At 32.4% G+C, this 19,534-nt stretch overlaps 2 protein-coding genes across 3 annotated transcripts in view; one reads left to right on the forward strand and one right to left on the reverse strand.

The window, feature by feature from the left end:
• LOC125862153 (small ubiquitin-related modifier 1-like) overlaps window positions 1-19,534 on the forward strand; it is a 105,068-nt gene that overhangs the window by 41,736 nt on the left and 43,798 nt on the right. The window contains exon 1 of one of the 2 annotated variants that reach the window (XM_049542159.1): window positions 7,291-7,295. The exons of the other annotated variant lie outside the window; for it this stretch is intronic. The gene's annotated coding sequence lies outside the window, so the exon portion shown is untranslated. Of the gene's footprint in view, window positions 1-7,290; window positions 7,296-19,534 lie in introns of those variants that run through there. 2 annotated transcript variants of the gene reach the window in all.
• On the reverse strand, window positions 5,667-17,673 carry LOC125862119 (E3 ubiquitin-protein ligase COP1-like). Its single transcript, XM_049542116.1, has 13 exons — window positions 16,928-17,673; window positions 14,214-14,291; window positions 11,843-11,998; window positions 11,137-11,496; window positions 10,137-10,294; window positions 9,869-9,934; window positions 9,471-9,549; window positions 8,089-8,244; window positions 7,906-8,004; window positions 7,383-7,487; window positions 6,636-6,815; window positions 6,379-6,489; window positions 5,667-6,129 (listed from the first exon to the last, which is right to left on the reverse strand). Exons 1-13 carry the CDS (start codon window positions 17,234-17,236, stop codon window positions 5,959-5,961), a joined length of 2,028 nt encoding a protein of 675 aa, XP_049398073.1. The 5' UTR covers window positions 17,237-17,673; the 3' UTR covers window positions 5,667-5,958.

Genomic DNA, 19,534 nt, shown 5'->3' on the forward strand with positions numbered 1-19,534 from the left:
ATCTGATCCTCCTCATATGTATTTTTTATTTATTTTTTTTGTTTCAACAACTAATTTCAATTTATTATTTTGATAGTCAAATTTATTTATGTTTCACTATTTTTCTTGTAAAATTTATTATAAATGCCCCAATTTTTTTTTAAAATTCAAAAAACTAATTACAATATAGCCGGAAAAAATAGTTTTAAATTATAATATAGCCACACAAAAATTAGTTAATTTTGTTTTACACTAAAGAATGAAAGAAAAAATAAAATAAGAATAAGAAACTTAAATAATGATAATCAAAGAAGTCAAAAAAGAAATTATGTATGAAAAAGATTAAAATATATCTTGAACTTTTCTAGAAGGATCATATGCCCCTACATGATTTTTTTTTTAAAAAAGTCAAAAATATAAACTTAAAACTATTTTTTTTATTTCGTTAGATAAAGGGTATATGTAAGCTCCTTTTGTAACGGTGGGGGTATATGTGAGTCATTTGTATAATGGTAAGGGTATATATGAGCCACTTTCATAACGGAGTGTATATCAGCTCTAAATGACAAAATTGAGGGGTATATCAGACCATTTACCCTTAAATATAAGTAATATTGATCCTTTAAATTTATCAAAAATAAATACTAATAAAAAATACATTAACCACAGTTCTATCAGGTTAAATTCTAAATATCCAACATAAAAATTTGTACTATGAACAAAAAATAATTAAAGTTATACCTTAAAAATATGCATCAAGTTCTAGAATATAGGTCCGATACAACGTCATAAACTACTAAAATTACATCTTCAAATATGAGTTTCCGATAAGTAAAAATTTCATCGTTCACCTCAAATCTGACTAATAGAGTTTGTTAAATATTTAAAAGAGATCAAAAGTGTTCACTTTTAACAAATTTAAATCAAATTGTTCAGAAACATTTATTTTCTCTAATTAGTTTACATATTATTTTGTAAAAATTAGGCAAATCACATAGTATAAGAAGGAAATTACTTCCTATCCCTATTCTTTCATTAATTACCAAAAATCCCTTTTTTAGTGTCTTTCGGATACATAATATAGCAGCGCGGATACTTTAATTAATAAAGGGAGGATACTTAAATTATTAAGTTGTTGGCACGGATACTTTAATTAATAACGGGCGGATACTTAATATAGCAGCGCAGATACTTTAATTAATAACGGGCGGATACTTAAACTAATAAAGTATCCGGTTAAGTTGAATTGGGGGAAAATAAGGGATTTTTGTATTTTAGTAAAAGAGTATGGAAATATTGAGAATATGTAAAGTAATGTTGTGTACTTAAGTAATTTGTCCTATTATGTTAGAAGAAACACAAAAAAGAAAAAAATAATAATAAAACTGGGCCGGAGGCCCAATATAGATGCTTAAATGGGCCTACATTTTTCAATACTTGAAACAATTTTCTTAAGAAAGTGCACAAATAGCCAATTTTGGAACTCATATTTAAGTCATAGTCAAAGTTTATAAATTCTTTTCTGTATGTTAATCACTTAAAAATTAACTTCAAAATATAGTACATTGAAGTTGTAAAAATCTCCATACAAAGTTACATACTTTATTTAAAGTTTGACTTATGCAAGCATTCAAATATTTTTGTGTATTTCAGATATACGTGTATGAAATTTAGCTTGGTAGTGCTCAAACCTGAATTTTTTGAACATGTGCTTGTGTTTGAGTAATTGTGTCCTTTGTTGAGATAATTCTATTCTTATACCGAATTATAATTGAGTTATTTTATTTGTGATGTTTGTTTTTATTTTTGTCTGCTCGAAAGTGGTAAATTATTTCACGTTATAGACGATCGAAATAATTTGAAATAATGACATTCTCTTGATTTAAACTCACCTTTCAAATTCATGATTCAAGATCACTTATTTAATCTTGTAACAAAGGTTTTAATTCTAATTAAAACATTATACTTCAATTGTTACACAATAAATTCGAAGCACACTATTGCAACAATCAAATTTAACCACTATATTAATATGTTATACGCCCTCTACACCAATTAAAATTTTCTCCATAGAAGTAACAACAAAAAGGGAATATACAATAGATCATACACTACTAAAAACAAAGATTTATTCATCATAAATTAATAAAACAATTATTCTATAAAATATGATTTTTCTCGAACCAGCTCACTGAGAAAATACATAAAGAAAAAACAATTTTCACTTAAATGGTTGAAAACTTCCTAATTTTTTCATATAAAAATTAAAAAATATTTTTCCTTTCTTATCGATTCAATTAAACTATCTAGAAAAAATAGCCATCAAAATTTTTTGATTGATAAAAAAATCATAGTTGATTTTTATTTGGTATAACATAGTTCCAAAAAGACATTAAATAAAAGGACCATATGAGAATGACATAACAATGCAGAAATATCTCATTCTGAGAGACTGCAAAATGTGGACAGTTTGTGCAAAATTTTGCAATTAAAACATAGGAATAAGGGTAACAAGACTCTACTGAATCTGAAATTAATGCTAAATGTGATTATTTTTTTTGGAAATGAAATAAAGAATAAAATGAATGGTCAACCACTGCAACTGATATTTTTTATAGGTAAAAGAAAACTTAATCATTTGTTTACACCAAGTTAATAGATGCATGATAAATATTTGAATATAGTTTTTTTTGACTTTTTTATTCTTAACCTGATATATAATCATCTTTGTTAAAAAGTACTTTATCAGCGAATACTAGGCACCAGGTGAATTTTTTTAAAGTTTTTTTTTTTGCAGTTAATCATGGTTAATTAATATGCTTTCTCACCTGACTAAATCATTTATGCATAAAAACTTAATTATCTATACTCGGTATTCACACTAAATCAATAGATTATAGATACATGACAGAAATTTGTATATGATATATAGTGTTTTTGTCTCTAGATTTCAGATGTGAGTCATGATTATTTTTTTAAAAAAGTTTTACTCAATTTACAATATTTCGATACGTATCTGAATTTGGCGGGGCATCAATCCGAATATCAAACACTGGATATAATTTTTTTTTAAATTAAACAAAACATTTTTGTTCTTAATCACGATAAATTAATATTAAGTCTCACCATATTAGATTATTTAATGACAGTAAATTAAATGATTTAATATAAACACCAGATATATAAATAAATATTTGTCATTATTTATGTTATGTCACTTTCATTCTTCTGTCTCATTTAATTTTCTGGTCAAAATCTTCCAAAATATGAATTTAATGCATACCTTCTCTCTATATTATTATAATAATATATAGTCTATATACTTCTGCCTATTTGCTATTTTTGGTTTCTTTATTAAAGACACCACTGATCAACTCCACCTATTCTTTTTGTCTCTGTACGTACAATAATAATTAAAAGGAAAAATTACGTGACGTGATAAATATTTAAATTATATTTATAATAATAATATATAGCTATAGTTTAATTTTTCTTTACAAAACATAGTTATATTTTGGGTTTATGAAATTTTAACTAATTACATTCACTAGTTTAAACAAATTATAAAACAAATAAAACTCAGTAAGAAATGAGCGAATTGAGTTATAACTCATTCTTTATCTTAGTTCATTCTAAATAATTTTGAACGAGTTATAGATCTGTTTATTTATTAACGCAATTCATTTTTACATGTCTAAATTTAACACCTCTAAATGTAATACTCGCTCTGTCTCAATTTATGTGACGTTTTTCGTTTTTCGAATGTCAAACAATTTAAGTTTGACCGAGAATTTGCGTATGAAATCTTGAATTTTTTTGAAATGGAATCTATATATTTATAAACTATGTAAAAAGTATTATAAGTTATAATAATTGACAATTATAAAAAATTATGATCAAATATAGACTTATTTAAATCTCAAAATTAAAAAAATATCATATAAATTGAGACAGAGAGTAACTATGTTTACATTAAAAGTCAATAAGAAAAAAGTTAGAAGAATAATGGTGAAAGAAAATAGAGATGAGGTACAATTTTTTGTCTAGCTTCTTATGGTGATTGTTGACTCCATTATTTACTAACATTCACTAATTTAGTAGTAACAACTTTTTTTTATTTACATTTTTTGTCTAACTCAAATAGATCTTTTTTTTGGTCATTTTGTCTTGTGTATTTTATTTTTTCCAACTTTCAAATATCTCATATTATTTGAGGGATAAACAATAAAATTGAATTACTATTTGGAGATTATTTCAAATAAGTATTTGTTTATCAAATTAATCCCTTATTTCAAAATTGAAATATGAAATTTGTCAAGTTTTCAATAGCATAACTTCAAATGTTTTTTCATGTTCAAAAATCACTTCAACTTTCAAATACAATATTTTCAACTAATTAACTTTATATATACTTTCCTTTTTCTTCCAAATATGAACCAATTCATGTCCAAACGACTACGAAGAAAGAGTATTAATAAGTATAGGCAGAGTTAGAATTTGAAGTTTATGAGATATTGAGACTAAATCCATAACAACAACAACAACAACAACAACAACAATAACAACATACTCAGTATAATCCCACAAATGAAGTCTGGAGAGAGTAGTGTGTATGTAGACCTTACTCCTACTTTTACCGGATTCATTTTAATTACAACAACAACAATAACAACATATTTAGTATAATCCCACAAATGAAGTTTGAGGAGGCCAAATAGTGTATATCCAAACCTTACTCCTACTTTGAGAGATTGTTTTCGATAAATCTTTGACTCTTTGATAAAATTACCTAAATATCTATTAAATTCGTCTGAATCCGTACCTAATATTATATCTCCTCCCTTATGAATAAGACTAGTATGTTCTTTTGGTAGAACCTAAATATCCAACTCCCATTATCTCCCTTTTGTCCCTTCTTCTTTTAAAGAAAATGAAACATCAACCACACATTTAATTGAATGCTCAATTATACTCTCAACCAGCACTTTACTTCTTATCATAACCAAACACTCTTTTTCTATCTATAAAATACCCACTCCATCTGCACATTTATTTTCTCATCACACCATATACTAAGTTAGGTTAAAGTGAGAACAAAAAAAAGTATGGTATCCTTCAAGTTTTTGTGAATTTTTTTTAGTTATCTTCTCATCATATCCATGGATGTACTAGACCAAGAAGCAATGGTGTTACAAGTCATAGAGATTCATTTATATGAAGGTGATGAAATGAGGCATCAAGAGTCATCGTCGTGGTGACACATGCAGTGACGTTATCCTTTCTGAGCTTGTTCTTCTTATATTATTTTCTCATCTTTTAGAATTCTTGAATGATTGTTCAAGTTTTCTTGACCTTGCAAGTCCGTAACACTTTGTATAACCCTCAATCTTGCTAGGTTATGTAAAAGTTCTTGTATCTTTTCTATCCCTCCTGAGCTTCTTTTCGTAAAATATCAACCCTTTTCAATGGTTGAGGTGTATAACTTTTATGTTATATAGTGTGAAAAAAATTCTCTTGTTTTTGTACATGCATGCGTGGACAATATAACATGAAAGAACGTATCTACTTGATATTTACACAAAATCAATGATAGCGTTCCACATACATTTTTTCACTTAACAATGATTCATAATGTGTACTTTCATATCGATTCGTTACTTAATCATGACAAAGAATGTTGTTAGGTGTAAACACTGGATACGAGTAAGTTTATTCCATGAAACGGTGTAAAACCGATGTCCTTCAGCACAATGAGAAAAAACAAACTTTGCCAGTCAATCCTTCTAAATTTACCAAGCACTACAACTTGTGTTACATGTTTTAATGTATGAATACATTGACAAATATGGGGGGAACCATGCCATCTTGATGGTTGAATAGATATCTACAGAAGAAAAATTGAATGTGAAATTTCATTTCACTGTTTTCCACTATAAAATTTCAATCAAAGAACATTCTTAACTAGCAGCTTTATTAACTTCAAGCTGCAAGGACTAGCACTTTTATAGTTCCCTGACTATTAGCAGCTAACATTGTAGGGCTATCGCTCTTCCAGCACACCGCGCTGATGAAATAAGATCCTGCATCTTCATCCGCTTCGTCTATCTCTGGGGAACCAAATCTATGCCAAGTCACGGGTTTGGAGATCGCCTATACCATCCCAAAGCATTAGTTAAAATTAAATACTATCAGCACTAAAACAAAGATTAAAAGGCTGTTACACCCAAGGGTGTGGCCTAGTGGTCAATGAGGTGGATTGAGATTCATGTGAGAACTCAAGTTCAAATCTAAGCAGAGACAAAAATAATAGGTGATTTCTTCTCATTTGTCTTTGCCTTGGTGGTGGACAGAGTAACCCGTACCAACACCACGATTATCAAAGAAAAAAGAAGCGCTTACCTTATGGTACACGAATACTTCATTTGTTTCACTGCCACATGAGAGGAATTCATTGTTCACTGAGAGACCAACAAAGTTTTTCTCATTCGTATGTCCTCTAAGCGTGCGAACCTAGAATGCACTCAAACAGTGTTAATTGTCGTGAATAATTTTTGCTTTTATCGAAGATCAACGAAGAATCTCACGACCACATCAACACGTTGGTGGCAAAAAAGTTTCCTCACCAAAGGATAGTAGAGACTTGAAAGATGTCTTACCGGCAAATTATCTTTTACATCCCACAATCGTAGAGTACTGTCTGTTGATGCTGAAGCAAGTTCATTGTTGGACAAAAATTTTACATATGAAACAGCTTTTCTATGGCCACTAAAAATGTGAACCGGCTGGCTGGTGTTCCTCAAGTCATAATAATGAATGTGATGATCCGCAGAGCCAACCTATAAGAGAAAACGAGATGTACACCATGAGGATATATTCCCTTTTTTTGGGTTGAAGCACAAAAAACTGAGCTATATGAGAAATTCATGCTCTAAATAGCATCCAGAAACTTTTAAGGAACACATGATGGAGGGCCTGGAATCTTTCGGACACAAATGAAGTTATATGTCATAAGGAAGCATGGAGTCTGCATAGATAATGGAAAAAACTAAAGAGTATCCATGTGTAACTGCATAACGAATTTGAGAATGGCGTGATCACAGAAAAAACTCATCATGGATATCAACCTAACAGCATCAAGAGACACACATGCATGGTTGAGCAATCAATCATATATACATGTTCAGATATTGCATCTTAGTAGAGGATAGAATCCTATAATATCAGTCATGGTCTTTTCAGATTGCACAAGTACAGATTATCACCCATGGGCTCGATGAGTAGAAACGTATTAAGAGACTTGGAAGTAGAGAAGAAAAGAGGTCACTACATCAAAATAAGGCATTGACCAGCAGTGCAGAAGTGGAAATAATAAAAGAAAGCCCTTCAAAAATTAATAAATTTACCGCTATATGAACACTAGATCCAGGATTATATTTTACACAGCATATATTTGCCTTCATGTCAATATTAAGAACACTTGCTTCCTGCTTCGTGCACCAAACTTTGACCTGCAGCAGCATAGAATGATGATACAAACCCAAGTTAGGGAAAAGATAAGTACTCAAGTTATTGGCTCAGACAGTGGAAAACATGGTTGTATAATAAACTAGCCAGAAAGCAGTAAGAATAATTTGTACCAAAACAACAAAAATTAATATGGAGGAATACTATTCCCAGAGATTTTCTTCAGTATGAAGTAATGCCCCAAAATGTAGAGACAAACACTGAAATTTTGAATCTAGGTCCAAGATTTTTCGAGAAGACATGCTTTGATTTGTATCTTGTTATTTTGTTGTCATTTTCTTGCTATCATGCTTTGAATTCTTCTCTTTTCTATCGAGCCGAGGGTTTATTGGAAACAACCTCTCTACCACAAAGGTAGGGGTAAGCTTTGTGTTTGACAAGTGAGAAGTGATCCTTTAATACCTTACAATCATCACTGCCAGATACAAGCATTGAGGGTTCTGTGCGTGAAAAATCAACACTCCAAGCCCGTTTCTCATGCTCTTCATATTCCATCACACTCTGAACACCAGAAAGGATCAGTATCAGTCGTAGGAAGATGAAAAAGTCTACAGTGAAAACTGATTAGCAGAAGTACTGATTCACCTGTCTAGTGGTCACATCCCATACAGTTACTATTCCATCATAATCACTACTAGCTATGTGGTTCTTGGTATACTTATTCCAGCTCAAGCAGCTCAGCTTAGATCGGGTAGACATTTCAACAACAGGGCAGTGTGCATCTGCAGGTTCATTTACAACCTGAAATGCAGAAGCATAACAAGCCAGATCAGAATCATGAGAGCAATATGCAAAGCAGAGCTCTGCCAGAATATTTGACCACAATTTTTTTTTTTTTGAAGATGGTAACATTATATTTGACCAAAAAATAACCAAGATAAATAGAAGGTACAATCATGGCACACTGAAAAGGTTGACTATATACTTAAAGGGCCAATATGGGGATTGTGTCATTAGAAGAAGCAAAACACTACTTGAGGTTCTTCATGTATGTATTGATGGAAACAAAATTAGCTCCAACAGTCGGGTGTTTTTCTCCTACATAAGTACCATATCAATGTGGTGCAGGTAACATATAAAAAAATTATAACAAAATATGCACAAAACAGGCAATGTGCTATCTGCCACCAGGAACCTGCTGCCATTCAAATTCGCAGCAACACTACTCTTACAAGGAGAATATTATTTTAGAAAGAAGGTGATCGCAATTTGTTCCTTGAGGAAGGTTCCATATACACACATCACATCCTATCAAGCATTATGTATACCAACAAGGTCTTGATTGTTCAAGTTGTGAATGAACTGTAGTATTTGTGAGCTCAACTGTTGGTCTCTGAGCTCCTTTAAATTTTGAGCTAGTACGTTAAAGGAGCTGAGCTTGTACAACTCAAGCAATGCTCTTTTATATTCATCGAACAATCTAATTTTCAACAATTATTCATTTGAAAATATTTATAATGTAACAATTTGCATATTATTTTCTAAATGCATTTTTCAAGTTAATAGTGCGAAAAAACTTTATGACCCCATTTAATTCCAAAATTTGTTGTTTTACTTTTATATGTTGTTAATATATACTCTATATAATTTGAGCTTGAATTGAGGTACGAGCTCAAATTCAATTTATCAGCACAAGTTCAACTTTCACAAAATTTATGAGTCAACGAGTTTGGGATTGACATGTAGTTGTTGTTGTTGTGATTGAGTTTGCTTTCAAGCCCATTCGGAATTTGAGCCGAAGCACTCATTAACACTGACGTTGAGTTTGAACAACTAACACTTGGATCATCTCAGCTTGTTTTTTTATGAGTAATCAAACGGTGAAAAACAATTTCAGAATAAAATAGCTTTTGCACTTTCTCATTTGCAATATCAACAGTAGAAATTGACCCATGATATGTCATTCAGTAATGTCATTGCACCCAATGTTATCAAGAGACAAAACCAGCTATAAATTAAAAACTCACTGAAGAGAAGTCAAAAACTTTTATACGCCGTGAAACTCCAGCAGTAGCAAACAACTCATCATCACGATCGAATTCAATGCTGCAATATGAACATATTTAAAGTTTAGTTCTTGGAATAAGGTTCGCCTACAAGAGCTAAATAAGAGAACCAAATGAATGAGATGGATCATAAAACAATTTGCAGGTCTGAGGTAATGAGAAACACAACATTTACAAGACTAAACAAAATCAGCACTCCAGCGAAGACATATTTACACTCTGGATATGATCTATGCGCTACAACCACAACGCCAGCTCTCCTCTTTAACAGCTAACTTCCATATTTAAATCTGACACAGGGGAACCAGTAAAAGGAGAACTTTAAGCTTTCAACAATTTTATGCAAAGACCAAACTTGCCTTGAAACGATATTGGCCGAGTGAAACAGATCCCCATGCCGAAGCTCAGCAATGACTCTTAACCGACTGTTAAAGAATAAAATTAAAAATTGGTTAAAAACAGAAACAAGTGCAACTATTTAAAAGCAAGCATGTTCAGCGAATAACAGACAAAAAGTTATACCTATAACGAGTGAAAGTGCTATAATTAAAAATTGGTTAAAAATAGAAACAAGTGCAACAATTTAAAAGCAAGCATGTTCAGCGAATAACAGACAAAAAGTTATACCTATAACGAGTGAAAGTGCTAAGTACAGACTGAAAATCTGCTAGTCCTTCACTGTAACCTTCTCTTTGTACAACATCTGCATCCTTTTCCTCCTTAACACGAGATTTGTTCGCCAATTGACGTCTCTTTTGCAAGTAACATTCTTGGAGATCATTGAACTGTAAGCAAACATAAAAACCATTCACCAAATAGATAACAAAGAGTAGAAAGCCAGGCCAGAAAGATCACCCATAACCAACATAGGCATAAGGCAGTTCATATATCTAATTACTTGACGGAGGAATATGCACTGCTTACATCTCTCAACAAGAAAGCTTGAGAGCTGATGGAAAATAGCTTATCAAGTATCAAGAAGACTCGAGCACGATAGATTTCTTCAAAATCAGCAAATGTGATAGCACCAATATGACGGGAAAAAGTTGGGTAGCTGAAAATAGTTAAATGAGAACCTAGGATGTGATGAGATCATCATAGTTTGATCACCACAAAGGAAGTATTCATCAAGAAATGTGTGACCAAAAGGTAGTCATAGAATAGTCTGTTTTCTCATCAAATTTCACGGTAAGTCACGAGTCCAGTACTGGATCAATTACAAAGATCATTCTATTTCATAATCAATGAAAACACAGCAAAAAGTAAGCTGAGACTACCTTCGTTTCATTTTACTTGATATTTGTTGACTTGACATTCCCTTTAAGAAAGTATTTATTAGGGATTTATTTTACTAAATTATCCTTATTGATTATGCTTTTGGAAATCTATCTTTGACGTCTATTACTTTATATAGTTACTTAATGATAGGGGTAATATTACAACAACATACCCTGTGAGATCCAACAAGTGGGAAGGGTATTATTGGAAGAAAATAACAAATCTCTCTTGATTTGTTACAAGGGACAAGTAAAACAAAAAATATAGTTTTAGTATAAGGGCCACGTGAAATGAAACAGGGGGAGTAGTTAAGAAACTTGTGAAGTAACATAATGTCGCAACCACAAACCTGTGCATTGACGCGCTTCTTCCTAACCACAGCCAGACCTGATTGACTCATATGTTGTGAATTCAGTTCACTGATTGAAGTATCTTTTCTCTGTGGTCCAGGAGAGCCTATTTGAGCTTTGCTGTCCACCTTTTTGTATGTCAAGTTTCCAGTCGGTAATCCTCCAGGTGCATTTCGTGAAGTGGAGAAAAGACCACCAAAGTTCCTATCAGTTGATGAAGACCAAGGTTTTTTCCCAATAGGATCATCTGCTAGCATTCGAAGCTTCATTGAGTACCGGTCCCTAGCCCGGTATAGGTCTATTCTATGTCTCTCTACTGAATTTAAGTCCTGTTTGATGTATTGCAGATCATGTTGCACCTAATTAAATGCACAAATCAACAAACTGGCTATCAGATTGTTATTTGGAGAAAGCAAACTGCAGCTATCCAAGACTTTAAAGGAGACACAAAGTGAAGAACCACTTGTATATAACATAATATATCTTGAAGTTATTTAGGGAGAAGGGACCAAATGGTAATAGGGTTAACCAAATAGAAGTAGGAAAGCCAGCAAAAGGCACTCAACTCACATAAGAGTGCAAAACTAAAATCTAGCATATGGCCATACCCTTTTCTACCATAATACATTTTTTTTTTCTTTAAGATACATCTCTGTTCTCCTTCTTGACTTTTTTTCTCTAGGCGGTATTAAAACAATTACATACCTCATTGAGTTCATCAACTTTTTGCTTCCTTAACATCTGTAAGAAGTCTAGCAGAATTTGCATATTTCGCTCTGCTTCCTCCTGTTCCAATTTCCTCTTCTTCTCTGACAACATCAACAATAGAGCGTCCAGCTCCTTAATTGACACTTCACAACCCTGTCTAAGCATATAACAAGTGTCACATCTCAAGCTTCTGCACAAAACTGATACTGACAGTTGAATATTTATAGGTGTGTGATTTATTCCATACATGCCAATAAAAAGATCTGGGAAAATAGCGTTTTAGAAATGTTATGTCTGGTTCTAAGTGCAGTGACATAAATGCAGAGCTCCATAATCTGATCTTTCAAGCAGTTGCACCAATCACTTTCATAGTTAAATTGAGGACAAAAGTAAAATGAAGAGAAAAGGGACCCTTGGTTATTGAGTTAGGAAGTAAGACTGGAGGACTAAGGAATGCATCTTTATTGGGTTTTTAACTCCTCTCGGATTGAATATGAAGCATCCCCAAGCTACCCACATTTGACCCATGGAGAAGAATCAGAACCACAAAGTAACTATATCAGAAGAAACTATTTTTACATGTCTAAATTACAATATGAAATTTTGATTCACAACTTCAAGACCACAATAGACATGGTTTACCTTCTTTTTTTCTGTTTTTTGATTGTAGATAGTTTAACCCAATTTTTACCAATTCACTTTTAACCCTTCTTTTCGCAGAAACCTTTTTTTAAAATTAAAAATATGTATTTTCATTTATAACATGGCCACAACGGCCCCCAAGGCTTAGCTCTAGTGGAAAAAGGTGGAGGATTTGTGGCTTAGGTCACAGGTTCAAGCCCCACATGCAAAGCGAATCCCGGTATTTAAGTGGAGAAGGGTAGAGGGGCGGGCCCATTATTCACCGAGTTTAGAAGGCTATGATTGGTCCAAAGGGCGGGTCACAGACGGATTTCTCGGTTATCAAAAAAAAAAAAAAAACATGGCCACAACGGTTGTATACAAGATATATGCCAAAAGGTAGAGAATTTACAAAATGATATGATTCTCTGGTCTCTACGAACTCCACCCATTCGTCTATACAACAAGAAAACCTTTTGCCATTCCCATAGCCTATGAACACTACAAATCAGACATCATCTCCTTCAAGTGCCATTGCAATTTCTCTTTGGTCCCATTCAATTTTCACCTCGGCAAACACATCCCATCTCCAGTCATGTATCACCATACTTACTACACCCTAAATATTCCAACAAGCAATTTGTAACTTCATTAATGTCCAATTTGACAATGTCCAAAGTTCATTCCCTATACTTTCCCTCTTCTTTTGTTTTTGGCACACTCCCTAAACCCTACTTCCACCTCTTTTTTCTTTTTTATTGATAAAGTCGTACCTTACTTCCACTTCTGTACAAAAGGAGTAAAAAAGGGGAGACCCCACCCCACCCCTACAACCCCGTATATGGAGTACAAAAACTTGTCTTCTGTATGAAGCTTTTTTTCACCAAGTCTTCTGTATAAAGTTGACCCAATTGTCTATGTAAGTAGGACTGTCATAAGTGATCCAGTCTAGAGGGAAAAAAATTTGTGCCTTCAAAACCCATTTTTCTTCTCTTTTTTTAATCAAGAAAAAGGCCTATGACTCCAATCCGTCAAATTAGCCATAATAGAGTATATTCCACTTTCCTGCTCCAGCTGCTTCTGTAACCAAGAAATTGTATTTCTCGAAATTCATAAAAAGAATTGGTGGACCATGGTGATTTCAACTACTAATTATACCACACCTATTTGTAGACTGACATTATCACCCTACTTCAATTCAAAGATAAATCTCATCTCTGTTTTCACAAAAGAATGGCATCTAATTAAAGATTAGTCAGCCAATTGAATAAATATTAAAATGCCATCCACCATCAAGCACTAAGAAGAAGTGAGAACTACTCATAAATCACAAGCCAATACACTGCAAGGATGGCCTTACGAGAATTCAGAAATCCGACTTTTTGACAGCTCAATAATTGAGTCAACTTAAACAAACCTAACTAATATAATAAACAAATAGTTACACCCTAAACAGAATTTGGATAACAAAATTTAATATGCTCTTTCTTAAAATATAGAGCCAAAATAAGAGATGCCAAAACTAAAACAAGAATTCAGGCACAGGCCACAGCTAAAAGTTAGATTAGAGTACAATAACTCAAACAACATATAAACCAGATCACCCGAATTTTCATTAAAAAAATAGCAAATTTGAACAGGGAGTCCTTCATAAAACAATCTTAAATTTAGTAGTGTCAAAACAAAAGCAAACATCGGAGACTAATGCCATCATGACTTCACCAAGAGATTGAGAAAACAGACTCACCTGTTCCAATGAATGACGAAATTGTTCAACAGGGGATGCAGTTTTTGAAATCTGACGAGCAGATGTCTTCTTCAATAGCTACAAAGGTGGTACAGAGAAACCTTTAACAATAAGCTGCATAGTGAAGTAAATCATTTCAAGTTGCAACCATCTCATAATTATACAACATTAATATCTCTTAGCAACAGTTTATTAGATCGTAAAGGCATACTGATACTGGTACTTGAAAGTGAATGAAACTTAAACCTTACCAGTCAAAATGGAAAAGAAACTAGAAAATAAAATGAGAATGATTGCTAACAATTCTAAGAGAGATTTAAATGCAGAAAAAATCAACAAAGCCTATAATTGAAATATGTTCAAAGGCCATAAAGATGAAGGAACAAATAATTTGGACTCTAATGAGTCCAACATTTTGAACTGAAGGAAGCATATCATCCTAATCTTTATTTTGAGCATTGTGCAAACCATCTCTGAAGAACCACTTTTGTTTTCCAAGGGAGCTAACAACATATTTAACTGCTTAATTGCTTACCACATTTTTTTCTTTCTTTCGTCTTTCTTGAGAAGTACCTTTCTTTCTTCTTACACAAAGAAAATGTTTCTTTTCTAAATTAAAGTGATGATAGAGAAGCGGAAGAAGCCCTTGATAAATATATGTATAGTAAGTTAATGCACTTATTATAAGTGGCAAAGGATTACCCTATATAAGTGTATGCTTGTGAGATGGGTGAACCCCCCTTCACATAAGTTCAAGGTTTTTATGTGTGGCACTTTAAAAGAGATCCTAGACGCTCAAATCCATTTCCAAAAGGATAGAAAATATAAGGACTATGGACCCCCTAATTGATGATTACACAATTCGAACAATTTTGGATTTACCTCAAATAATAAATAATAAACCCTTAATTAGAAAAAAACTGAAATTGTCAAACTTGCATCGAAATAGAGATTTGTCCTCTAAAGAAACCAATATAACATCGTTGAAGTCAAAATTTATTTTTTCAGCAGAATCTCGTCTACCTATTAGAGAAAAATGTGCAGTATGATTAGAAGAAAGGACATAATTCCCATATAACATAAAAGGAGAGCTACTAAAATGTTGTTATGTCCCTGTTGGAGATCTTTCTAATGTTTTTTATAAGGTAAATAGTTTAATAAATAATGGAGAATCTCCTGTATACAAGTAATGTATCAAAAAGTAGAGAATCTATGTCATAATAAGTTTATTCAACGAACGATAACCAATTTTCTATACATTTTTTTAATTAATAAATTCATATGTGTGGGAAAAGTAAGTGCCCATATACAAGAAGTCAACCAGAAAGGAACAAAATGATACTCTCTCTGTCTCGATTTAAAAGGCACCGTTTTGACTTGACACAAAGTTTAAGAAAGAAAGGAAGACTTTTGAAATTTAGGGTCTAAAACAAACTTTATCTGTAACCTGGGAAGTTGATCTGGAAAACTAAATTACCTCCTAAAATCATCTGTTTCAGCTGGACTGTACTCTATGAGAAATGTTTGACTCAAGACAACCTTATGAAAAGGAAGATTCAGATGGTCAACAGATGCCATATGTGTCACAGGGAGTTAAGAGATCAACAATCACTTATTTCTACACTGTATAGTTGCAACAAATTTTTGGAGCATGTTCTGTTCTCTTTTTGGAATTAGTTGCGTTATGCCAAACAGTACCAATGAGGCTTTTGAAACCTGGGGAAGTTGGGAAGTTGACAACTCCATCAAATCAATTTGGAGAATGGTTATGGAACAGTAGATGCTTTGATGGAAAATCAATTGCCAGCCACTCCCTTAAAGCAAAATGTCTACTTTCTTTAGTTGGGCATATATGACCCCCATCAAATCATTTGTTAGCTCTCTGTACCTAAGATAGTGCTCCTGTAATGTAGCTAACAAGGTCTCACATTTGCTTTTTGCAGCTACAATGTAACCTTACTCTCTATTTGTATATCTCTGCATCTTCTTGATGACTTCTATGATTAAACCAATTACTTCATCAAAAAAAAAAAGCTTTAGACATTTGTATGGATATAAATCATTTCAAGGGTAACATGAAAATTTTAAAGATTAATTGTTTTTATTATAGAAAGATGACATTCTTATAGGAACAAACAAAAACTTAAAGTGTGCCACATAAATTGGGACCAAGGGAGTAATAGCTTTCTACTAACAATACCCTATTTTCTATACAGAAACTCAGAAAGGAACATCTTGGGTGCACCAAAAGAAAATAAGGGACAAAAGACTACTACTTAGTTGTACAAAATTTATCTCTACACCTCCTCCACTATGCCCAATATCACCAATGGTAGGCAGAACCATCTCAAAATCTCACACCAAAAGCAAGTTGTCACCGGACATTGAAGGAGGAGGTCATCCACATCTTCACCCAAACATTTTCACATAAAACACTGGTTATATGAATAACTAATATCTGTTCCACTTTACTGAGCACATTTTCAGCCAATACTACAAAATTGTGAATGTACTATGTCCTTCAACACCATGTACTTAAGTCAGCTCAGCTACTTATATTTCAGTGCTCAACAGTCAATATGAACACTATACTGAACAACAATTACTATACTATGTTAGCTATCCATTCAACTTTACTGGGCACATTTTCAATAAGTATTACAAAAAAATGCATGAATAATTGCTAGTAAGAAACAACATTAAACTGAACAAACCTTGTCAAGAAGGAAATTGGGATAGAGTTGACTGGTAGTGAGATAATGAGAACAACAGGGGCAATCACTCTTGTTGTGAAGATGAGTAACTATGCACATATAGCAAAAACTATGTCCACAAGCTGTTAAAAATGCATCCTTTATGATCTGCATACATATAGGACACAACAATTCCCTGTCCAATTCCCATTCTGTCACTGTCCCAACTTCTTCATCCCTTACACTACCCCCCTCCTCTTTGTCCCCCATCCTCCTCATCACCTCCCCCTTCACTGCTGGCACCACCCCTCCAATTGAACTTTCCACCATCTCCCTCTATACTCCCAATAGCAAATTGGGTATCCTCCAAAATCAACTACCCCTCAACCCCAAACAACTTTTTAGCAAATTGGGTATTTTTCAAGAATCAACTACCCCTCAACCCCAAACAAGTTTTTAGCAAATTGGGTATTTTTCAAGAATCAACTACCCCTCAATCAAAAACAAGTTTTTGCAAATTGGGTATTTTCAAGAATCAACTTCCCTTCAACCCAAAACAACTTTTTGACTGTTCATCAGTGGATCAAGTGTAAACTTGAAGAAATGAAAGGGGTTTATCTACCTTTTTTGCTTTATAATTTTATAACTATTTTTGGGGGAGAGGGGATTTGTGGTGGAGGAACAAAGCTAAAGACCCCACGAAAAGGAAAATTTTTTGGAGAAGATGTGGAACCTGAAGTACCCACGTTTTCTCCTATCTTCACATCGTAAGCAGCCCCGGTACTGCACCAGGGCATTTAAAAAAGTTTAGCATTAACCTCCAGCTTGCACTGTGTTCCCACGAGAATCGGACTATAAGTATCTATTATAAACATTTAATTTAGTAAGTGATTGATCTCACAATTTGAACTCGTGATAATAATTTTTGTCAATGAAAAATTAAGTAAAATACATAAATATTATTGTACTCGTTTTTTTCTAACTTATGTTGAAATGTTTGATTGAATATGAAGTTTATAAAGAAAATGAAAATTTATATGAATATAAATAATTTTATTAAGTATAAAATGAAATAATGAAATAAAATTGTTTGTAGCATCACTTTTTAAATTGAGTTGTTAGTAGTATCACTTTTTAAATTGATTTAAAATGAAAAAATGTGATATATATTGAAGACGGAGAATAACATGATGGCATATAATTTTTTGAAATTTTTACAAACAACTTAAGGAGCGTTTGGATTGGCTTAAAAAAAATAGTTTTTAAGTCAAAAATAAAAAATCAAATTAAAATGACTTTTAAGTCAAAAAATAAAAAGTAGGGGAGACCTACTTTTGGTTTTTGATTTATTTTAAGTCATTCTTGATCTTGTCAAACACTTCTCAACTTATTTTAAGTCATTTTTGACTTATTTTAGTTATTTTTTATATTTGTCAAATACTTCCAGAAGTAAAAAAATGACTTAAAAGTAGGTTTGATCAACTTTTAAGCCAATGAGTGTTTGGATTGGCTTAAAAGTTGGTCAAACCTACTTTTAAGTCAGTTTTTGATTTCTCAAAGTGTTTGACAAATATAAAAAATAACTAAAATAAGTCAAAAATGACTTAAAATAAGTTGAGAAGTGTTTGGCAAGGTCAAGAATGACTTAAAATAAGTTTAAAATGACTTAAAATAAGTCAAAAACCAAAAGTAGGTCTCTCCCTACTTTTTATTTTTTGACTTAAAAGTCATTTCAGTTTGACTTTTTATTTTTGTCTTAAAAACTATTTTTTTAAAGTCAATCCAAACGGGTTACAAACAATGTTAATTTTATAAGTAGCTTACTTAAATAGCTTGCAAGGAATTTTTTTTTTTATAGATAAATAAAAAGTTAAATCATATATTTTGTATATTGATCTATATATAGAAAATACATTCTGTATAATATTCATTACTTACGTTTCAAAAGGAAATAAGAAATGATTTGGAGAATTTGTAGTAATGTTATGAATATAACATAAAAAAGAGAATATTTAAATTGATATATTAAAGTGGATAATTAATGTTCAAAGAATCCCCTCCCCCTTAACCTTCTAAAAGAAGTGAACGAATAAAAGTGAAAATTATTTTTAATATAATGAATCGCATGCGATATGTCATATAAAATATGTGTATTTAATTGTTCAACTTTATAATGATTTAAGAGTATTTATATACATTCAAAATTGACGCCATAAATATCGAGTGATGCCAATTAAAGGCATGCTTATTTATTATGCCTTTTATTAGATATTGTTTCACATGGAATAGTTAGAGTAGATTTTTTTTTTTGGAACTACACCCTTCTACATGGTTTGTTTAAATTTTGCCAAAACTATTATGGAACTAAATCACCATGATTAAACTCTAATTTCTTGTTATTTTCAATTGCTTTGCATTAGCAAAATGTGACAATTCATATCCTACCTGACATCCTACATGTAATATGTCACATAACGTAGAGCTGTCAAAAAGGGCCGGCCCAGCTCCACCCGGCCCAAGCCTCGCGGGCCAAGGAATTTGAAGGGCTAGGGCGGGTTGGCCCTTCATTCGGAAGGGCTTGAAAATGTTCAACCCAACCCAACCCTAGAAGGGCCGAGAGTTGGGGCG

The sequence above is a fragment of the Solanum stenotomum genome, chromosome 4 (genome assembly GCF_019186545.1).
Source record: "Solanum stenotomum isolate F172 chromosome 4, ASM1918654v1, whole genome shotgun sequence".
Classification (NCBI taxonomy): domain Eukaryota; kingdom Viridiplantae; phylum Streptophyta; class Magnoliopsida; order Solanales; family Solanaceae; genus Solanum; species Solanum stenotomum.

Excerpts from the sequence above, each read along its gene's own strand:
- LOC125862119 (XM_049542116.1), bottom strand. The coding sequence starts at position 17,236 with ATGGTGGAAAGTTCAATTGGAGGGGTGGTGCCAGCAGTGAAGGGGGAG. Across the intron at positions 11,999-14,213 it reads TTCGTCATTCATTGGAACAG|GGTTGTGAAGTGTCAATTAA; the intron begins GTGAGTCTGTTT and ends ATGCTTAGACAG. Across the intron at positions 11,497-11,842 it reads AAGTTGATGAACTCAATGAG|GTGCAACATGATCTGCAATA; the intron begins GTATGTAATTGT and ends GCATTTAATTAG.